Here is a 22,736-nt window from a genome sequence, read left to right as displayed (position 1 = left end):
TATTTCTCCATCTATTTGTGTCCTCTTTGATTTCTTTCATCAGTGTTTTATAGTTTTCTATGTATAGGTCTTTTGTTTCTTTAGGTAGATATACTCCTAAGTATTTTATACTTTTTGTTGCAATGGTGAATGGTATTGTTTCCTTAATTTCTCTTTCTGTTTTCTCATTGATAGTGTATAGAATGCAAGGGATTTCTGTGTGTTAATTTTATATTCTGCAACTTTACTATATTCATTGATTAGCTCTAGTAATTTTCTGGTAGAGAGACCTGGGTTAAGAAGTTAAGGGACTTCCCTGGTGGTCCACCCCTTCATGGATCATAGCCTTGTCATGGCAAAGGGGCTTGCATAACTCAGTGAAGTCATGAGCTATGCCATGTAGGGCCACCCAAGACGAGCAGGTCTTGGTGGAGACGTCTGACAAAACGTGGTCCATTGGGAGGGAACAGCAAACCACTCCAGTATTCTTGCCATGAGAACCCCATGAACAGCATGAAAAGGCAAAAGATATGACACCAGACAATGAGCCCCCACCCCCAGGTCGGAAGGTGTCCAATGTGCTACTGGGGAAGAAGTGAGGGCAATTTCTAACAGCTCTGGAAAGAATGAAGTAACTGGGCCAAAGCAGAAATGATGCTCAGTTGTGGATGTATCTGGTGGTGAAAGTAAATCTGATGCTGTGAAGAACAATATTGCATAGGAACCTGGAATGTTAAGTCCATGAATCAAGGTAAATTGGACGTAGTCAAGTAGGAGATGACAAGAGTGAACATCAACATCTTAAGAATCAGTGAACTAAAATGGATGGGAATGAGTGAATTTAAACCAAATGACCATTATACCTACTACTGTGGGCAAGAATACCTTAGAAGAAATGGAGCAGCCCTCATAGTCAATGAAAGAGTCCAAAATGTAGTACTGGGGCACAAACTTAAAAATGATAGAATGATCTTAGTTCATTTCCAAGACAAACCATTCATCATCACAGTAATCCAAGTCTATGCCCCAACCACTGATGCTAAAGAAGTTGAAGTTGACTGGTTCTCTGAAGAACTACAAGACTTTCTAGAACTAACACCAAAAAAAAAAAAAAAATGCCCTCTCAATCATAGGGGAATGGAATGCAAAAGTAGAAAGTCAAGAGATACCTAGAATAACAGACAAGTTTGACCTGAAGAACTACGGACAGATGTTCATAACATTTGTACAGGAGGCAGTGACCAAAACCATTTCAAAGAAAGAAAAACGCAAGAAGACAATGTCTGAGGAGGCTTTACAAATAGCTGAGGAAAGAAGAGAAGCAAAAAGCAAAGGAAAAAGGGAAAGATACACCCAACTCAATGGACAGTTCCAGAGAATAGGAAGGAGAGATAAGAAGGCCTCCTTAAATGAACAATGCAAACAATAGAATGGGAAAGACTAGAGGTCTCTTCAAGAAAATTGGAGGTATCAAGAGAATATTTCATGCAAGGATGGGCACAATAAAGGGCAGAAATGGTAGGAACCTAACAGAGGTAGAAGAGATTGAGAAGAGGTGGGAAGAATACACAGAAGAACTATACAAAAAAGGTCTTAATGACTGGGATAACCACAATGGTGTGATCTCTTACTTAGGGCCAGACATCCTGAAGTGTGAAGTGAGCCTTAGGAAGCATTACTACAAGCAAAGATAGTGGAGGGGATGGAATTCCAGAGGAGCTATTTCAAATCTTAAAAGATGATGCTGTGAGAGTGCTGCACTCAATTTGCCAGCAAATTTGGAAAACTCATCAGTGGCCACAGGACTGGAAAAGGTCAGTTTTCCTTCCAATCCCAAAGAAGGGCAGTGCCAAAGATTGTTCAAACTATCAAACAACTGCACTCATTTCACATACTAGTAGGTTATCCTCAAAATCCTTTAAGCTAGGCTTTAGCAGTACATGAACTGAGAACTTCCAGATGTACAAGTTGGGTTTAGAAAAGGCAGAGGAATCAGAGATCAAATTGCCAACATTTGCTGAATCACAGAGAAAGCAAGACAATTCCAGAAAAACATCTGCTTCATTGACTATGTGGAAAATTCTTCAAGAGATGGGAATACCAGACCACCTCACCTGTCTCCTGAGAAACCTGTATGCAGGTCAAGAAGCAACAGTTAGAACTGGACATGGAACAACAGACTGGTTCAAAATCAGGAAAGGAATACAACAAGTACATTGTCATCTTGTTTATTTAGCTTATACACAGATTACATCACATGAAATGCTGGGCTGGATTAATCACAAGCTGGAATCAAGATTGCTGGGAGAAGTATCAATAACTTCAGATACTCAGATGATACCACTCTAATGGCAGAAAGTGAAGAGGAACTAAAAAGCTTCTTGATGAGGGTGAAAGAGGAGGGTGAAAAAGTTGACTTAAAACTCAATATCCAAAAAAAGATCATGGCATCTGGTCCCATCACTTCATGGCAAATCAAAGGGGGAAAAGTGGAAGCAGTGACAGATTTCCTTTTCTTGGGCTCCAAAATCACTGCAGAGGGTGACTGTAGCCACAAAATTAAAAGACACTTGCTCCTTTAAAGGAAAGCATTACAACCCTAAACAGTGTATTAAAAAGTAGAGACATCACTTTACTGACAAAGGTTCCTATAGTCAAAGTTATGGTTTTTCCAGTAGTCATGTACAGATGTAATAGCTGGATCATAAAGAATGCTGAGTGCTGAAGAATTGATGCTTTCTAATTGTGGTGCTAGAGAAGACTCTTGAGAGTCCCTTGGACTGCAAAGAGATCAAATCAGTCAATCCTAAAGGAAATCAACCCTGTATATTCATTGAAGGACTGATGTGGAAGCTGAAGTTCCAATACTTTGGCCATCTGATATGAAGAGCTGACTCACTGGAAGAGACTTTGATGCTGAGAAAGATTGAAAGTAAAAGGAGAAGAGGGCGGTGGTAGATGACATGATTAGATAGCATCATCAACTAAATGGATATGAATCTGAGAAAATTCCAGGAGACAGTGAAGGCCAGGGAAGCCTGGCATGCTGCAGTCCATGGGGTCACAGAGTTGGACATGACTTAGCAACTGAACAACAAAAACTGGTGGTCCAGTGGTTAAGAATCCACCTGTCAATGCAGGTGACTCAGGTTTCATCTCTGGATCAGGAAGATTTCACTTAGTTGCTGTGGAGCAACTAAGCCTGTGCGCCACAACTACTGAGCCCACATGCTTCAACTACTGAAGCCCGTGCACCTAGATCTGGTGCTCTGCAACAAGAGAAGCCATTGAGATGAGAATCCCATGAACCGCAAAGTTTAAACTTTACCTTAAAATCAATGGGAAGCCACCAAAGGAATTTAAACAGTAAATACATAATAATTTTTATAGTTTTTGTAACATCATTCTAGCCACAGATAATATTGAAGGTAGGAGTATCAGTTTAGAAGCTACTGTGACAATCTAGGTGAAAGAGCAGTGTCTTCTTCACCTAGTAAGATGGATTTGAGAGATATTTAGAAGAATTGACTTAGCATTCAATGATGTACTGAATGAATGAGGTGAGGGAGAAGGTAGAATCAAGGGTGACTCGGGATTTTGTCTCAAACAGCTGGGGAAAGGATCACTGGAGAAAAAGTAGGTTTAGAGAGGGAAACAAATCTGATGGACTGTTAAAAGTCGGATATTTGCACATTTTTAGAGGCAATAAAAACAGATAAATTCCTTATCCTTTCACCCACTAACTCCATTTCTGTATTATACCATACAAAAATTAACCAAAGGGAATGAAAATTGTATGAAGATACTCAGTTATGCCATTTACAAAGTAAAAAACTGCTAAAAGTGCAAAGTTGGTGGCATGGTTAAACAATTGGCATATTAACCCTATGTATTTTTAGAATACAAAATACTCTTATGTGGATCTGATGACACAAGGAAACATGCATATGGAATAATTTTTAAAGGAACCTCAAACAACACATATAAAAATGACCACAAATGCAGATATATGCAATAACAGAGACTGGAATGGAAAATTTGCAGAGGTATAAACTACTAAGTGTACTGTTTGTTAGTTTATTTTGTGAAAGATAATGGTGAGATATGCTATAAACGTGCCAGCAAATCAACAAATCAGGCAAATCTTGTCAGTATTATCAGGATTCAAAAAATGTCCTTTTAATTCCTACCTGGTAAATGATGGAACTCAGAGATGCATTTATCATGACCACACCATCTTTCAGAGCTTTTACAACATGGTAAGATCCATTCACAGTAGTTAGCTGCTCTTCAAAGTACTCCCTCAGGAATTGGTACATAATCCTGAGATTCTGAAAATCAGCCCAAAAGTAGCACAAATCTGAAGAGATTTTTTTTTTTTTTTTTTTTCCCTAACGCCAATTTAAACTCAAAGCATTAAAAAAAAAAAAAAAAAAAAGCATGACTATGCTTTCTGGGGCTTAAAGAAGTAAAAATAAAAATCTTTGCTTGTCCTCATCAAATTCTAAGTTGGAAAGATGTCATTTTAAAATGGTACTAGTTTTTGGAAGATCCATTAATGGCAAGCAACTAGAAACAGTAAGCATCAAAGCTTATGTCAATTTTAGTGTAATTTGTGCCATTCCAGAAATTGACAGTTGGGGGTGGGGAGGGGAATGGATGCTGGAGAATGACCACAACATTTTACATCTAATGATCACACTATAAAACTCTGGTAACTTCTCTGAAATGAAGTTTTAGAATGAGGATCCCCTCCAAAGTGTTACCCTTGGTGTCAACTTCATCTCTTTCCTATAATTCTAACCAAGTTGTATCTTTTACTTCTGGTTTAGTATTCCTCAAGGATAGAACTACTTAATAACAATAATGATAAAGTAGTAACTTGCATTTTCTGAAGGCAAAATCTGGAAGCAAAAAAAAAGTCTTCCTAGCAAAAAGACTGCTCACTGAAGGAGTTATCCTTAAGGGGACTAGAAAAATTCAAAAGATAGACTCACATCTGAAATATAGATCTTTGTGCTGCTTTTATCAAATACTTCTACTGTAATTACATAGACCTGTCCCACCTCTAGACTCCATCGGTCTCCAGGTTGGACTGTGAAACCTGTACACAAATCAATAAACAAAACTATCAGAAGAGGCCATTTTTCTATAATGAATTTTAAAAATACAAACTTTTAAAAAGCCATTTAAAGAGCAAAAGTCACTAATAGATGGAGATGGTTTCCAAAGTAGATCCTTTAGTTCCCTCTATAAAACTGTATAATAATTTGGGGTTTCAAAGATCCTAGTTTAACTTAGTTCATCTCAGGTATAAAAGAAGCATTCTCACTTACATCTGTATACAAATACCACCCACCCCAAACCCACAATTTTGCTCATTTCTGATATGTCAGGCAAGCTTTCAGCTGCTTTCAGTCAGATTCATTGCTTCATGTGGCTTAAGGACACAGGTTTCTTCTTTCTTTGTATGAAGTCTCTTTTCCTAGTCCAACCTTGTATTACATGGAGTTTCAAACTTTTTCAGTCTATTTCAAGATGCTTTACCCTTGCAAATAGCATTTAACTAGAACAGTTCGAGAAAACATGTCAAAGTAAGGTTGAATTTGAAATTAGTTAAGCCTCAAAATGAAGCACTCTAGTCTTTAATGCACTCATTTCAGTGGCATACTTTAAGTTATTTGGCTTTCTGAAAATCATTATCTAAAAATACCTAAAAATCCAGGCTCTACAACATATATGGTGCAATTTGGGAGTCCAGACACAGATCGCATATGGACATCTTAATTTTTGCTTAAGGAAATTTTATGAGCTAGATTTGGGTGAAAAGAAAAATATAAGCAACCAAAGTAAATAAATAAGCCCACAAACAAAAGTAAAAATTCTATATTTCATTATCTCTTGGAAAGCAAAACTTAAATGCATACATTCTGAGAAAAATCTGAGGGTTCGGTAAACATAGTCATCAGGTATTCTTGAATTTCAAATATCAGGAAGATGAAACGAGAGAAAAAAGATCATGCTCCATGTTTTTAATATTCATTTAGCTGCAGAATCCTTTTCCCCTGTAAAAGTGTTTCATAGGCGCCCATTAGGGAAAGTAGGACAAAGTGGAATTGCTCTGGCTGAAGAAATAAATGGACAGTGGTGGATGGAGAGGGAGCGTCATGACTTGTCATCCAGCCCAGTAACTTGCCTCGGGCTCCACAGACAGTTTTAAAAATCACTAATTGATTTTCTATTATCTGTAGCAATTCTTTAACATCAAAATGTTTTCTCTTCCACCAGAGATACTTCTATGTCATACATCACATTACATATTATTTATTCTGTTAGCCTACACACAATCTGGGGCTTCTCAAGGTGGTGCTGGTGGTAAAGAACCCTCCTGCCAATGCAGGAGATCTAAGAGATGCAGGTTCAATCTCTGGATTGGGAAGATCACTTGGAGGAAGGCATGGCAACCCACTCCAGTATTCTTGCCTAGAGAATCCCATGGATAAAGGAGCCTGGTGGGCTCTTGTCCACAGGGTCACAAAGAGTCAGACACTACTAAAGCAACTTAGCACGCCTACACAATCTAATTAGTAATGTAATTCCTTCTCAGAAATATACTACATCCAAAAGCTAAGAAGATATTATTTCTGCTCTGAGAAATGTATTACTGAAATGATTGGACAGAAAACTCCTGTTATTTCTAAGTATACTAATTTAGAAGTGCTGTTAATTCAGTCATGCACTAGGCTATAATTAGGCACTACAGTATCTATAGTGACAATGAAGGCAAAATATTTAATCTATTTCAGGGATCAAACTCTTAAAGCTACCCAAGTATTCTGAAAGAACTATTAATATACATACAATTGATATGCTAATTAAACTTATTTTTTAGGGAACGTCAAAGTCGCTCAGTCGTGTCCAACTCTTGGCAACCCCATGGACTGTATAGTCCATGGAATTCTCCAGGCCAGAATACTGGAGTGGGGAGCCTTTTCAGTCTCCAGGGTATCTTCCCAACCCAGGGATCGAACCCAGGTCTCCCACATTGCAGGAGGATTCTTTACCAGCTGAGCCACAAGTAAAAGCCATTTGCTTTTACTACTCATTAAAGCAAGTCTTTTAAACACTACGTCAGTCTAGGTTTGGTTTTAGTATGTACTACATTCATAAACTAGAAGAGCTAAAAGGAAATTCCCTCGTAGCTCAATTGGTAAAGAATCCACTGCAGTGCAGGAGTCAGCCTGCAACGCAGGAGACCTGGGCTCGATTCCTGGGTTGGGAAGATCTCCTGGAGAAGGAAACGGCAACCCACTCCAGTATTCTGGCCTGGGAAATTCCACTAACAGAGGAGTCTGGTGGGCCACAGTCCATGAGGTCACAAAAGAGTTGGACACAACTGCGTGACTGAACATGCAGGCAGAAGGAAATTCAGGAGTATATCACTCCTTTCATTTTACAGATGAGTAAACAGATCTCAATAGGTCTCTAAACCAGTTCATCCCTCCATAATCAGAATAAGACATCCACCTTTTATCTAATCCTTCTCTGTTTGGAATTTCATTTTATCTTGCTCCTCCAAAATCTTACTCCTCAGAAATCTAGCTCCATCAACTGACCTTCTTTTCATCCATATCTCTGCCATCTCTCTGTTTAACTTATAGACATATTCAAGTTTCTCTTAACTTAAAAAAATTCTGTCTTCTTCAAACTTTGGCCTTGTTTTCCTCCTTCTTTTTAAAGCCAAGCTGTTTTATTGGAAAAGTGATCCAAGACTTCCTAGTTACTAGAGACTTTCAGTCTTTATCTTTGCCAATTTCACCTGAAGAACACTCTCATTGCACACTCCTCACTTGGTTACCACGAAATTTTTCTCTCCTGATTTTCCTACTATTTCAACTACTCTCCTAATTTCCTATTAAACATTCTTTCTGGGCATCCTTAAAGTTCCTCCTCTTCCAAATGAACCTTAGATGCTGGCAGTTCACAGATGTCTTTGGTCCTCTTCTCTCACTCTGTATATTCTCCCGAGGTTCACTTTCTCTACAACAACAGCTTCAGCTGTCACCTAGCTACAAATTAATAACTTTGAAAGACCTTTCTTCATCCTGAATCTTTCTCTTCCAGATGCATAATAAAAATTTCTGCTTGGATGTCTACCCCACAAGTACTTCAGGTTGACATGTGAAAAACTAAACTAGTTTTCTTTTCCCTTAAACATGCTCCTTCTTTTATATTACCCACCTCTATGAGTACCACCAGCCACCCTAAGGCAGGCACTGGAATAAATTATGAATCGTCACCTTCCATGTCAAGAGGTAAATATGTTTTAATATTTAATACTTTGGAATAAATAACAATATGAACTGAGAATATGAAAAAATCATGATAAATATGTCTAGGGAAGGCAATTCAGGTAAGTGCCTGACACACAGCTGGAACGCAATAAATATCAAATATCTTAGTTTACTTTGTAGTTACTATTGTATTTATTCACAAATGTCCTAGGCACCTTGAAATGACTAGAGAACAAACAACTCTGAACCAAAACCCCTCCTGAATGTTTTAGACAAATAATATAACAGCTAACTAACAAATACTACTCTACAAGAAATACTATATCCTTTAAGACCGATAGGTTCTTATTCAGAGAAAGCCTACTAAGCCCTACATAGTTACTCCCTCTCCTACTCTATTACCTCTTCTACTACTTTCCCCTGATTCTCTGCACTCAGCCTCAGTGTCTTCCGTGCTCTTCTGTAAACATGCCAAATATGCTTCTGCCTAAGAACCTTTGAAATTGCTATTTCCTCTTTCTGGAGAGCCTTCACCCAGATATCTGTATGGTTCATTGCTCAAATGCAGCCTTATCAGAGAGGACTTCCCTAACTACCCTGAGTAAAATAGTCTGTATCCTCAGCACTTACAGCAATGTTGAGCATATAGGAGAAATATAATAGGTATTTGCTGAATAAATTAAACAAATTAATTTAAATATTTGAGATTCAAAGATTCAAAAATAGGAAATATTTCAAAATCAACACTGAGAATTTTATGAATTCTCTGCAAATTTCAATTTCCTGAGAATTTTAATCTTTATACTGTTTTGTTTTCATTGACTATATTAGAGCTCTAAGTAACTGTCTTTGTTCAATCCTTACAGAACAGGTTTAGTAAATTTTTTAAAATTACTCTTAGACACAGAAGTAAGGAACAGACTTTTGGACCCTGTTGGAGAAGGTGAGGGTGGGATGATTTGAGAGAATAGCATTGAAACATGTATATTACCATATGTAAAATAGATGACCAGTGCAACTTCAATGCATGAAGCAGGGCACTCAAAGTCTGTGCTCTGGGACAACCCAGAGGGATGGGGTGCAGAGGGAGGTGGGAGGGAGATTCAGGATGGGGAGACACATGTACACCTGGGAGTAATTCATGTTGATGTATGGCAAAAACCACCACAATATTGTAAAGTAATTATCCTCCAATTAAAATAAATTAATTAAAAAATTACTCTTGCCTCAATTTAGCAAATATTAAGTAGCCACTGCAGACAATATCATCTTTCCTCAATTATTCAGGTTAAAACAAGAACAAATTAAATAACATTTACACAAGTTCCTCCAGAGTTTTCCCCAGTCTCCTATTTATAGTTTTTTAATATAACCTTATTTATTTATTTATATTTGGCTGTGCTGGGTCTTCGCTGCTACCTGGGCTTTTCTCTAGTTGCGGTGCACAGGTTCTAGGGTGTGTGACCTTCAGCAGTTGTAGCTCCCAGGTTCTAGAGCATAGGTTCAATGGCTGTGGTGCACAGAACTAGTTGCTCAGCTGCCTGTGGGATCTTCCCAGATCAGGTACTGAACTGTGTCTTCTACATTGGCAGGCAGATTCTTTAGTACTGGGCCACTAAGGAACCCCGCCTATTTACAATTTATATTATGTTGCACATAACTTCTGAATTCAACAGATTCCAAATTCCAACTACTCTTCTGTACCTATCCTTTGTGCGAAATTATGACAATAATAATTTATAGTGCTTTTTAAAAGATAGAACCTATAGAAAATAAATGTAGTAGTGTTATAATCATGCTTAGCCAGTTATTTTACCAAGGAACATGTCTAGCATGCTCAAGGAAATACAGATTGGCAGTGAAAACTTGAACAAAAGGATACTTTTGTGGACGAAGATAAGGTTAGTGTGGCCCAGCTGGACAGCAGTCACCATGGCTGTTTTCTCATCCAGCAAAGCCACTTTCCCAGAAACAGAAATATTACATGAAACTCTGTGGTCTTGCAATTCTAGTGTATAATGTTCCAGGGGAAATTTCACCTCTGTAAGACATGAAAGATACATAACCATAATGAAAGCAATAGATAATAGTATATTGTTGGATTATAAGAAGCAGCAGGTCAAAGTAAGAGCAAAATCTGCTTTTAATTTCTCTTTATTTCCTCCCAACTATGATGAATTTCTACATATATAGAAATTGAGGGGGGCACTATATGAGTTTATTGTTGCTTGTATTCTTAAAACTCAGTAAACTGAGAATAGGAGGAAGGATCTCCACTAGACAAGTAAATAAAGGACTAATGTTAATGGAGTAAATGTACACTTTATAAACTGAGTGGGACTTTTGGGATCAACAGGGTATTAAATTTTTCAGATAACAGTTTCTCAATAAACAATTTTTTTGCAAAGATCATTCAAATCCCTTCTGGTAAAGTTTCTTCACTTGTCCTAAGTTAGTAAACTTTTGGTTGTTGTTTTAATACACAGTTCAGATGCTTATGGGCACTGAAGCTACATAGTAGTTGAACTGTAGCATTAGCCTGTTTAAGATATGTGGGCTACCTCAGTCCAGTATTAGCTCAAGTACAGCAATTAAAGAATACAGTTGATCTTTGATCTTTGAACAGTGCAGGGATTAGAGGCACTGACATCCCCCATCGACCTCCCCATGCAGTTGAAAATCCACATAGTAGTCAATCCTCTATAACCCCAGTTCTGCATGCACGCTCTCAGCCAACCAGACATCGTGTAGTACTATAGTGTTTAGTTTATTTTTAAAAAATCTCCATATAAATGGACCTGCACAGTTCAGACCCGTGTTGTTTGAGGGTCAATTGTACTTTATCACAAAAATCTAAGACAGAAAGACGTATTTTGCATATATAATGTGAAGCTGCTTCTCTTGTCAGCAGAAAAGATTTGGGAAATGTTAGTCTTAGGAAAAGCTAAATCAACTTACCTGTCATTCTTCCCTGAATCATTTTTGCAACTCGGTATTTAATATATGCACCTACTAAGAGATAAATATCTTGGGATGGTATAAGAAATATATTCTCCAAAACAAGCAGACGTATCAATGCTGCTGCCACTTTCTAAAAGAAGGGAAAAAAAACAAACAAACCAGAAAGTTTCCACAGGCAAAATCCTTAAGATTGTCCTCCTTATTAAAGTTTACTTTTGTAAGTTTCTTCTAAAATATTTTGCCAAGATTAAAAAAATGCTTTCCTAAGCACAGATCATAATTTCAGTTAGCCTTAAAAAGTGATCATGAAGAAAAAAAGAAAGAAAAAAAAAGTGATCATGAATATTAATACAGTGTCAGCTTTCTAAGTCACTTATTAACTAAGTCACTCAAACAAAGAATAGAAAACGACAAGCTTTCTAAAGGAGAAGGGCAGGTAAATAAAAAGGCAAGTGTGATAAAATGGGAAAAAGTAAGACCTAACTGTATTCCACTGAAATTCTTTTAACCAACCTCCAGTGAATTGACTTTCCAGATTAAGTTACTCTGTATCCCTTGTTGAATATATCAATTCTTGTGAAGGCTTACCCAATACAAGGTTAATAAGCTGCTCTCTAGGATGTCCACATACATGTTCCTGCCACTTCAATTAAATGCTTGCCACAAGACATTTGTTTTTCCCAACTTTAATAATAATTAATTTAAAAAAAAGCATTATATGAAAAGAGTTGTTTTTTATTAAAAAAATTTAAATGTTTTGAAAAGAAGTTATAGTCAGGACTTCCCTGGTAGTCCAATGGTTAAGAGTCTGCCTGCCAATGCAGGGGACACAGGTTCAATCTGTGGTTGAGGAAGATTCCATGTGCTGCAGAGCAACTAAGCCTGTGCATCACAACTACTGAACCCATGTCCTAGAGCTTGTGCTCTGCAACAAGAGAAGCCACCACAATGAGAAGCCTGTGCACCTCAATGATAGAGTAGCTCCCACTTGCCACAACTAGAGAAAGCCCCAGTGCAGCCAAAACATATGATCTGACTGGCTCAGATCATGAACTCCTTACTGCCAAATTCAGACTTAAACTGAAGAAAGTAGGGAAAACCACCTGGCCATTCAGATATGCCCTAAATCAAATCCCTTACGATTATACAGTGGAAGTGACAAATAGATTTAAGGGATTAGATCTGATAAGAGTGCCTGAAGAACTATGGATGGAGGTTCGTGACATTGGTGATCAAAACCATCCCCAAGAAAAAGAAGTGTAAAAAGGCAAAATGGTTGTCTGAGGAGGCTTTACAAATAGCTGAGCTGAGAAAAGAAGAGAAGCAAAAGGCAAAGGAGAAGAGGAAAGATATACCCATCTGATGCAGAGTTCCAAAGAATAGCAAGGAGAGATAAGAAAGCCCTCTTAAGTGAACAATGCAAAGAAATAGAGGAAAACAATACAAAGACTAGAGATAGCTTCAAGAAAATAAGAGATACCACGGGACCATTTCATGCAAAGATGGGCACAATGAAGGACAGAAATGGTGTGGACTTAACAGAAGCAGAAGATATTAAGAAGAGGTGGCAAGAATACACAGAAGAACTATATAAAACAGATCTTCATGACCCAGATAACCACGATGGTGTGATCACTCACCTAGAGCCAGACATTCTAGAATGCGAAGTCAAGTGGACCTTAGGAAGCATCACTACAAACAAAGCTAGTGGAGGTGATGGAATTCCAGCTAAGCTATTTCAAATCCTAAAAGATGATGCTGTGAAAGTGCTGCACTCAATATGCCAGCAAATTTGGAAAAGTCAGCAGTGGCCACAGGACGGGAAAAGGTCAGCTTTCCTTCCAATCCCAAAGAGAGGCAATGCCAAAGAATGTACAAACTACCACACAAATAAATTAATTAATTAATTTTTTAAAATTAATTTTTAAAAAATAGTTAAAGGCAAGCTAAGGGTAAATTTTTAAAATTTTTTTAAATTAAGAAAAAACTAAATAAAAAAAGAAATTAAAGGATAGCTAAGATGTACTGCTATCAAATTAGGTGTAGGTGAGAAATGTAAAAGACTAAGGGAAAATCCTTGAAAAATATATTAGAATTCTGCACTCAAATTGCTTCACACGTGTAATTTTTTACTCACCCATAAAATAAAATGAAAAAGAAACTAGAAACTAATTTATGGAAGAATGAGTATGTATATTTTCAACCAGTGAATCTGTAGACAAAGAAAAGTCTCAGACCTACATCAAAGGATTGGTGAATAAAATGCAGTTATATGTTTTAAAAGAAAATGCCACTAACATTTGTAATTTTACTTGGGTAATAACATGTTTAAGGAAGACAGGTTTTCAAAAAATGTTTATTCATTTCAAATAACTTTTTCAATCGGCCTAAATCAATCAGGTTAGAGGGTTTCTATTATAGATAAACATAAGAAACTATTCCATAGGCAAGACTTAATGTCTATAGCACTAAATTTTTACCTTATAGAATGGTTCAGAAATTCGAACTTTTATAATAGCAGCACCAGTTTTAATGCCAGACACCAAAATCATATCTCCTTGTTTCTCTTCTTTTTCCATCTCAGCTATATATGCAGGGGGAGAATATTCTGCTTCAGAGTATCTCAAAATCCTAAAGAGATAAACTTTGTTTCTAGTAAATTATTCTTCTTCCAAAAGGCTCTGAGAGACTTTAAACATAATCTCTTCAATGTCTGTATAGTGTCAAAAGTTTAAAATTTCCACAATGACAAATAGAAGAAAAGTACTTAATATGCTTCTGGCTAAAACTGTTGTAGGACTAAAACCTGGATTGTCTGAGAGCTATTGCTTGGTACTGAAAATTTCATATTATTATCCACTCACTGTATTTCAGTGAGTGTTGAGAGCTTGAATAACAAAAGCGTCAGAAGATATGACAAATAATTGTACAGTTCTGATTTCATGAACTCCTCTGCAGTGACTCAAATTAAACCATCATGAAAGTACCTACAACCATGCCATATTTCCCTGTGATAAATTTATTTGTTCCAAATAGTTCCAGATAGAAAAATTATCAAAACCCACACAAATGATTGCTGTTCAGTGTGTTACCCAAAGGCAGATGTCTCCTTCAAAGTCAGATACTTAGGTTTGGTTTCAAGGTTACCTGATTTTGCTAGACAGTTCTTCTATTGCTGATTCATTATCCCGGGCAATGCTCCACTCAAACACCATCCCTGCCAAACTACTAAAAGTATTTCCTATAAAGCAAGGCAAAAGCAGACAAGACAGAATCACATATTCAAAAATATTCAGGTATCTTTAATAAGCAAGGGAAATTTAAGTAGAAAATTATTTTTAAGCCTCTTTCATTAACAAATAGATGCACTATCATTAATGAATTAAAACACATCTACCAGGAAGACCCCTACACAGAGTAAGTACAGTTTCTGTATAAGCTTTCTCAAAGTGAAAACGACTCAAGCTGGTTAACTGCTGATTGACAAAATTATGGCACTATTTCTGTTCCTTTCAACATAAAAAGGCCACCTTATAATCTGTCTTAGGATTGACAGGCATCCCTAAATCCTGGTCCCTCTAATAAAAATTTTTATAAAAACTAGATTTGAATATTACTAATATGCTCATTTCTCATATTTTAAAAATTGCTCTTCACTAGTTTACAAAGAAAGAAGTAATGAATTAAAATTTTTTTAACATATTACATTATGTAGTATATGAAAATCAATGTAAAATCAGTCTTAAGAAAGATAAAATTATAAAATTTTCACAGGTTTACATTTAATTCTCTTGGCCTATGGAAAGTAGACTGATCAAAACAGAGCTAATAATAAATTCCAAAATGTTCTTTTTTTTTTCCCCTCCAAAAATGTTCTTAATTGTTGGGACCATTAGCAGAAGCTCAGTAGCAGAATTTGGATTCTGAACTAGAAAATTTTAATGAAAGTCTGTAGTTAATACATCAAACCACACTCAGAATTGTTAATTCTTCCTGCACATGAACTACATATGAGAAAATAAATATTATTTCCAACGTACTTTTATCTCTCAAATTTCTGTTTCCAAATACTAAACACAAAAGTGTTCATTTTAAGTAATTTTGTTGAATCCTCTGACATTCTTTACCTTCAGCATCCAATGCCCTCACCATCAGTTCCAGTGGTGAATCATCTACATAGAGTTCCCGTGTTCGAGATATAATTTCAATGCTGTTTATCACATCAACCTTAACATCACACCGCAGTTCATGGTCAGTCACTACAACGAACCCAAAAACTGAGAATTTAGTTCAACAGGTCATGAATCTATTAAATGTTTCATATACTGAGGAGCTTATTCTAAATATTAAGAAAAAGAAAGGCATAACAGTTCGTTTCAACCTATGGAAGAAAACAACATAGCAACAAAATATAAGAGCATCTGTTTACAGGAAGAGACACTAGAGCAGTGATTCCCAGACACTGATCTATAATAATGTTTTCATTCACCCATCAAAAAATGAGATTTTAAAACAGTAATAAAATTAAATATATTCACTTTAAAGGAATATATGTTCAATATTACTTTTGAAGTGTTAGAATGCTTTTCCTTTTATGAAATTATAAGAGTACATTTTAAAAAATGTGTTTATTTAGGAAAGTAAGAGGGTGGCAACCATATGCCATTCCTGTCTGCCAATAAATTTCTCTCTCACTTTATTTCTTTCCATTTTTTTTCCTGGACCATGAGATTAAAAAGCCTGAGAATCACATATTAGACCCAACTAGACTTCCACTCAATATGTTCGTTGCTCAGCTGTGCCCAACTCTTTGCGACACTGTAGGCAGCAGCCTGCCAGGCTCCTCTGTCCATTGAACAAGAATACTGGAGTGGGTTGCCATTCCCTTCTCAGGGGGGTCTTCCTGACCTAGGAATCAAATCCAGGTCCCCTGCATTGCAGGCAGATTCTGTACCATTTGAGCCACCAGAGAAGCCCAATACAGTCATGATTAACTTCAGAAACACAAATTGAAACAGTACAGAAAGTAGACTTATTTTCATAAAGATGAAATAAGGATGAAATAAAAATTATTTTGGGGACTTCCCTGGTGGCACAGTGAATAGGAACTTGCCTGCCAACACAGGGGACACGGTTTCAATCCCTGGTCCAGGAAGATCCTACATGCCTCGGAGAAACTAAGTCTGCATGCCACAACTACTGAAACCCACTCACCTAGAGCCTGTGCTCCACAACAAGAGAAGCCACTGCAATGAGAAGCCCATGTACCGCAACGAAGAGCAGCCCCAGCTCACTAAAACTAGAGAAAGCCTGTGACCAGCAATGGAGACCCAATGCAACCAAAAAATAAATTTTTAAAAATTATCAAAAAATATTTTGGGACTTCCCTGGTGGTACAGTAGGTAAGAATCTGCTGGCCAATGCAGGGGACAGGGGTTCAATCCCTGGTCCAGGAAGATTCCACATGCCAAGAAGCAACTAAGACCATGGACTACAACTACTGAAGTCCATGTGCCTAAAGTCCCTGCTCTGCAACAAGAGAAGCCACCACAATGAGAAACTCTTTCACTACAACGAAGAGTAGCCCCTGCTTGCCGCAACTAGAGAAAGTCTGTGCACAGAAACAATGATTCAGTGCAGCTGAAATATAAATAAATTAATTTAAAAAAATTTTTAAGTATTTGAACAATAACCACATGCTGAGCACAGTGCAAAATGTACTGATCATTCCATTCTATTCTCTCCACCAAAATCATTCAGCTGTCTAAACCCTTTCTTCATCCTTCACGTGAACTTTTATACCTAAAATTTATGCCTTCATCTCCAAACTCCTCTACCTGTCCTGAACCTAACATTGAAACTCTAGATATCCCACTACAAAAAGGCATTTTCATATATTCATAGACTACATCTGGAATGACACAGAAAAGTGGTTGTCTCTGGGAGAAATGAGATCAGAGATTTACTTTTCATTATATAACCTTTTGGGGTTTCCCTGGTGGCTCAGACAATAAAGAATCTGCCAGTAATGCAGGAGATGATCCCTTGTTTGATCCCCGGGTCAGAAAGATCCCTTGAAGGGAATGGCTGCCCATTTCAGTATTCTTGCCTGGAGAATTCCATGGACAGAAGAGCCTGACGGGCTACAGTCCATGGGGTCACAAAGTATAGGACATGATTGAACGACTAACACTTTCACTACTTTCACATATAACCTTCCACATTCTTTAAATATTTTATCAAAGGGATATAACATCTAGTCAGAACAAAACAAAAAATCAAAATAAATCTAACATTCTTACCAAACAGAATATGCCCACCTCGTCTCTCACCATTATCCATCTCTGTTACAGTTGAGTAGTAGTGAAAGTCACTCGGTCGTGTCCAACTCTTTTCGACCCCATGTAGCCCACCAGGCTCTATGGAATTCTTCAGGCAAGAATACTGGAGTGGGTTGCCATGCCCTTCTTCAGGGATCTTCCCGATCCAGGGATTGAATCCAGGTCTCCCAAATTGCAGGCAGATTCTTTACCGTTTGAGCTACTAGGGAATTCCCTAGTAGCTATCAGCTAATGTCTGTCATAGCCACTCATTTTCTCTATTAGACTATCACCAAAAATATCATAAACAAAATCCCAAGCACCTAAACACCAATGGAGTGCTTAAATCTTTTAACCTTTACAGATACCTTATAGTTAGTAGGTAATTCAATATTTGTCAAACAAATGAGTTTCTCTTAAGGCATGCTCTTCCCTTTCAAAATGTCCCTTCCCATGTCAGAGGGCCAGTTCCCATTAAGATAAGAATGCATCTTGTAGGACACTAAGACTGCCATTCATTATTGGGAATCTCCATCATCTATGTACACAATTGTTTTAATAGCAAAATTGTGAAAGCTGATTTGAAAGATAATTTTGGAATATTCACAAGTCAGATGAAACTAAGGTGAGAGCCAGATTTGACATTTCTCCAAGCAACTGTGTGCTCTTTCAACATCAGAATGAATTCATGTAGTTAAGAGTAATTACATGACTTCCCTGATGGTACAGATAAGAATCTGCCTGCTGCAGGGGACAGGGGTTCCATCTCTGGTTCAAGAATATTCTACATGTAGAGAAGCAACTAAACCTGCGAGCCACAACTACTGAGCCCATGCTCTAGACCTTGTGAGCCCCAACCACTGAGCCCATGCACCTAGAATCTGTGGTCTGCAACAAGAGAAGCTATAGCAATGAGAAGCCTGTGCACCACAATGAAGAGTAGCCCCCTCTCGCCACAACTAGAGAAAGCCCATTCACAGCAACAAAGACCCAGTGCAACCAAAAATAAATAAAATTTGAAAAGAGTAATTACATTAAAAATAGCATGTGACCAAAGCAACACTTCTTTTCTCATCTTTGTATCCTTCTCTATCCACTGTAGCTGCCCTGCATGACATGATCCTCAAAGATTCTCATCTTTGAAATCTCATATTTCATTGACTCCAAGACACTCATTTTTTTTGACATTTCAACATCTCTGAAATTAGGGTTTTATCTTATGACTGATGACATCTTAGAACTGTCAACCACCAGCAGTCATAACATAGTTATCATTTACTGCATTCGTGAGAACTTTAAAAGGGCCAACATCAAACTTGCAGAATGGCTATTAGTAGTTGGAAGAAAACATGGTGAACAATGGTGGAGTACTCTTTTCCCTTGGAACCAAACAGTTAAGGACACAGGGTGGGAAAGGTGGTGACTCAGATGTGCTAGAAACCTTTTCAAAGCTGGAGACAAAACAGGTCAGCTTTATAAATTGTAAAGCCAACTAATGAGTCCAATACTAATACCCTGTAGGTGGTTTTGGTTTAATTGATTCTTTTAAGAAATGCAACATCACTAACAGTCTCAATGGTACAAAGGAAGATGTTGTAGGGATAAACACAGACATTGATGATTCCCAACCAAAAAGTGATTCAGATGAGGCAAAAATGTTAAATTTATCTTAGGAATATTTTAACCAGTTAATTTTATTTCCTTTTTATTAGGCTTGAGAGTGATACATAACAAAAATAACCATCTAAGTCAAAAAGAGCCCTTCAATAGGTATAAAGTAAAAATTCTAAGTGAAGAAAAGCAGTTTAGTTGACAATGTTGTTCTTAGTAGTACATTAAAAATAGTTACAATAGATGTCAATTATATGAAATATGGTATACCAAACATCTTAAATTTATCTTTAATAATACAGTATAGATATATAACTTATCAAAATATTTAAGAGCAACGCAGATATTTCTGACCTATCAATATGAAAATACCAAGTGCCAGAAACTCAGGGACACAAATAGCATTTCTTAAGCTGCTCTGGTCTAAAACAGACTAGCATGTGCTTCCCAAATTTTGGTATGTATGAGAATCATCTGGAGAGCTTGTTAAAAAAAACACAGATCCCTGGGACTTCCTTGGTGACTCAGTGGTTAAAAATCTTCCCGCCAAGGCAGGGAACACAGGTTCTATTCCTGGTCCGGGAAGATCCCATATGCCATGGAGCAGCTAAGCCTGTGCACTACAACTACTACTGAGATCAAGTGCTGCAATTACTGAAGCCTGCACACCTTAGAACCCATGCTCCCCAAGGAGAAGCCACTCCAATGGCAGGCCTGAGTACCACAACAAATAGCAGCCCCCACTCATTGCAACTAGAGAACGCCCTGGCACAGCAACCAAGATCCACTGAAGCCATAAATTAATTAACACCACAGATCCCCTGGTTCATTCCAGAGATTCTGATACAGCAGATCTAAGGTGGGGCCTGAGAATTTACACTTCTAACAAGCTCCCAGGTGATGCTGAAGATGCAGATTCATAGATGACACTAGTACTTGAGAAGTACTAGTTTTTTATTTTATTTATTTATTTACTGGCTTCATTTGGTCTGTGTTACTGCACACGGGCTTTATCTAGTTGCAGTGAGTGGGGACTACTCTCGAGTTGTGGTTCTCAGGCTTCTCCTTGTGGTGGCTTCTCTTGTCGCAAAGCATGAGGTCTAGAGTGTTCGGACTTCAGTAGTTATGTCATGTGGGCTTAGCTGCCTATGGCACGTGGGATCTTCCCTGACCAGGAATTGAACCCGTGTCTCCTGTGCTGGCAGGCAGATTCTTAACCACTGGACCACCAGGGAAGCCTGAGAAGTACTAATCTTTATTCTGCATTTTGCCTCACTCAAGACCAACCTCAGAACATTAACAACCATGCTAGTTCTGATAAATAGGTCCTTCCCTTCTCCACTGATTCAAACAACCAGAGTTTCTGCTCTGTATCAGGCACATTGCCAGGGCCTAGATGTTCAAAAATAAAAAAAGTTACAGGCTAGGATGCCACAATTAAGGTTTATATTGCAGGAATCCTTTTTTCTACCTTAAGGGGCATTTGAAGCCAACACTGTCTGTGTTAACCATCTATAAAAGATATCAGATTTTTCTACTCCAGGTGAACAGTTACATAGTGTGTTTTGTCTCAACATACCTATCTCTCGAGCAAGAATAACACTGCTGAGGCGTATTGGTTGGGTAGATTCAGCAATGAGCACAGCTTTTTGCGAACATAAGGTGCCATTTTCATATAAAGGTTCAACAGTTACTGCATCATGATGGGTGGAATGCCTGCCAGGATAAAATACTTAAGAGTATGAAATACGAATGTGGGTTAAAATTAACTTTTGGTGGAACATAGGTTCCTATAGTTTTTCCACATTACATACTACCAGGTGTATTTAAATGTTTTTCTTTAAAGTAGAAACATTGCTTAAAGATGTAAGATTTAAGTGAAAGAGACTGATGAGAACATTTTCCAGTGATCCCTTGTGCCAAGTTACATTCCTCCCTCAATATTTAAAGTAAGATTTTACATTCTTCCCTCAGTATGTAAAAATAGGATTGATGCTGTGTTTCCAACATTAAGAGACCAGGCTTCTCAAACTCTGAGGAATGAATTTCCTCCTAGAAATTGGACTGTTGCTATATAAGGTGGAAATCTTGCTAAAATTATGAGGTGTGAGTCCAACTCAAAATACAGTTTAAAAAATCATTAATATTTTTGGATGGATGGAAGGAATGGCTTTCAATGCTAGGTTGATGCCTTCCATCATCCTCAGTCAGGAGATAAGTCACACTGGATCACTGTGTAAGCCTGATTTCCTTATACATTCTCATAAAATGGGAGATGAACTTCTTACACTATGGAGAAAACTTAGTGCTTCTCTTCAGTGATGGTAAAGGGAAATCTCCAATTAGGATAAGCCCTCTGATACCTTGGAGCCCACTTCAGCTAGGTTCCCTTACCCTTAGGAAACCATACAATCTATGGTTGGGTTCTCTCACGCCAGAAAATCGTGTCTTTCCATCCTCAGTCAGAAAGTCATTCCCCCCAGAGTTGATTACCCCAAACTTGAGTGTACACTTCGAGAATACTCTCATATGAGGGAGGAGACTTATATATTAATATGTGACAGGCAAATCTTATCTCCACCTAAAATACACCTTTCTCATACAAGTTTATACTTCATATTATCCATGCCTCAATTCACTCACCTGTAAAATGGAATAGCGCTTAATCCATAAGACTGTAAAAACGGAATGAGTTAACACATACAAAGTGCTTAGTTAAGTATGCAACAGTTAAGTGTTTTTACACTGAAAACCTCACTTTAGTTTGCGGAGAACTCGCGCATCCTAAGCCTCTCTAGCCCCTCAATAAATTTCCTCAGACTTTGGGAACTCCTCATCCTAGCTGTTAACACTAAAAGTTCTTTGCGGTGGGTAGCCATGGTTGTCTGAAGCCGCCAACACAGGGTTTCCTTATACCCTGACAGCTGTTCACATAGTGACTACCCCTCCCAACACATACCATGAGAAAGCCAATCTCACACGTTAACTGCTCATAAAAGGACCCACACATAAGCTGAAGACATCCCACACAACGAGGACAGGCCATATCAGAAGGGCTGGCCCTCCATTCCTGCTGACACCCCACCCCTGATCCCTACAGGCAAGGCTCTTCAGGATGAGTGACCACACAGTATTCTGGTGGCGTCTTCCGTTCAATGAACCCCTCCTATTCTTCCTGGGCGGCGTGGGTGTGCATACTCTTTTGTGATCCCGCCACCCCTCACCAAGTGTAGCAGCCCCGCTGAGCCTCCAGCAGGAAAGGAACCCGGCCTGGCTCCCGGCCAAAGGGTAGCAACACCTGTGGTACGTTAAGTTTGTTGGCCAGGGTTCCAAGCAAAAAGAGAAGCAGAAACAGGAGGCGCTGTACAGTCACGCAGAACAGCCCGAAGCCTTGGGGATTTGGTGACCCAACAGCAGCCATGGCGCCCGTCAACTCCTGTCTGCTCGCTTAACTATAGCCGTGCCCTCAGCTCCAACATCAGCCAATCCGCAGGCGTGACGTCAGCAGGTGGGCCCGTACCGCTTGGAATTATGGGGATGCTTTTAGGCAGGGCTCCAACAAGCCGTTATG

At 38.2% G+C, this 22,736-nt stretch overlaps 1 protein-coding gene across 1 annotated transcript in view; it reads right to left on the bottom strand.

Moving 5' to 3' along the window:
- Positions 1-22,586, bottom strand: part of NUP210L (nucleoporin 210 like) — a 95,689-nt gene extending 73,103 nt beyond the window's left edge. The window contains exons 1-10 of the mRNA XM_061168415.1: positions 22,390-22,586; positions 20,745-20,881; positions 15,362-15,493; positions 14,382-14,475; positions 13,715-13,865; positions 11,232-11,364; positions 10,156-10,314; positions 5,693-5,761; positions 4,977-5,083; positions 4,170-4,310 (exon numbers count right to left, since the gene is read on the bottom strand). Coding sequence (XP_061024398.1) covers positions 4,170-4,310; positions 4,977-5,083; positions 5,693-5,761; positions 10,156-10,314; positions 11,232-11,364; positions 13,715-13,865; positions 14,382-14,475; positions 15,362-15,493; positions 20,745-20,881; positions 22,390-22,586 — 1,320 coding nt within the window. The remainder of the gene's footprint in view (positions 1-4,169; positions 4,311-4,976; positions 5,084-5,692; positions 5,762-10,155; positions 10,315-11,231; positions 11,365-13,714; positions 13,866-14,381; positions 14,476-15,361; positions 15,494-20,744; positions 20,882-22,389) is intronic.
- Positions 22,587-22,736: the final 150 nt, after the last annotated feature.

Source organism: Dama dama, chromosome 20 (genome assembly GCF_033118175.1).
Source record: "Dama dama isolate Ldn47 chromosome 20, ASM3311817v1, whole genome shotgun sequence".
Lineage (NCBI taxonomy): Eukaryota > Metazoa > Chordata > Mammalia > Artiodactyla > Cervidae > Dama > Dama dama.
This window is presented reverse-complemented; position numbering and strand designations above follow the sequence as displayed.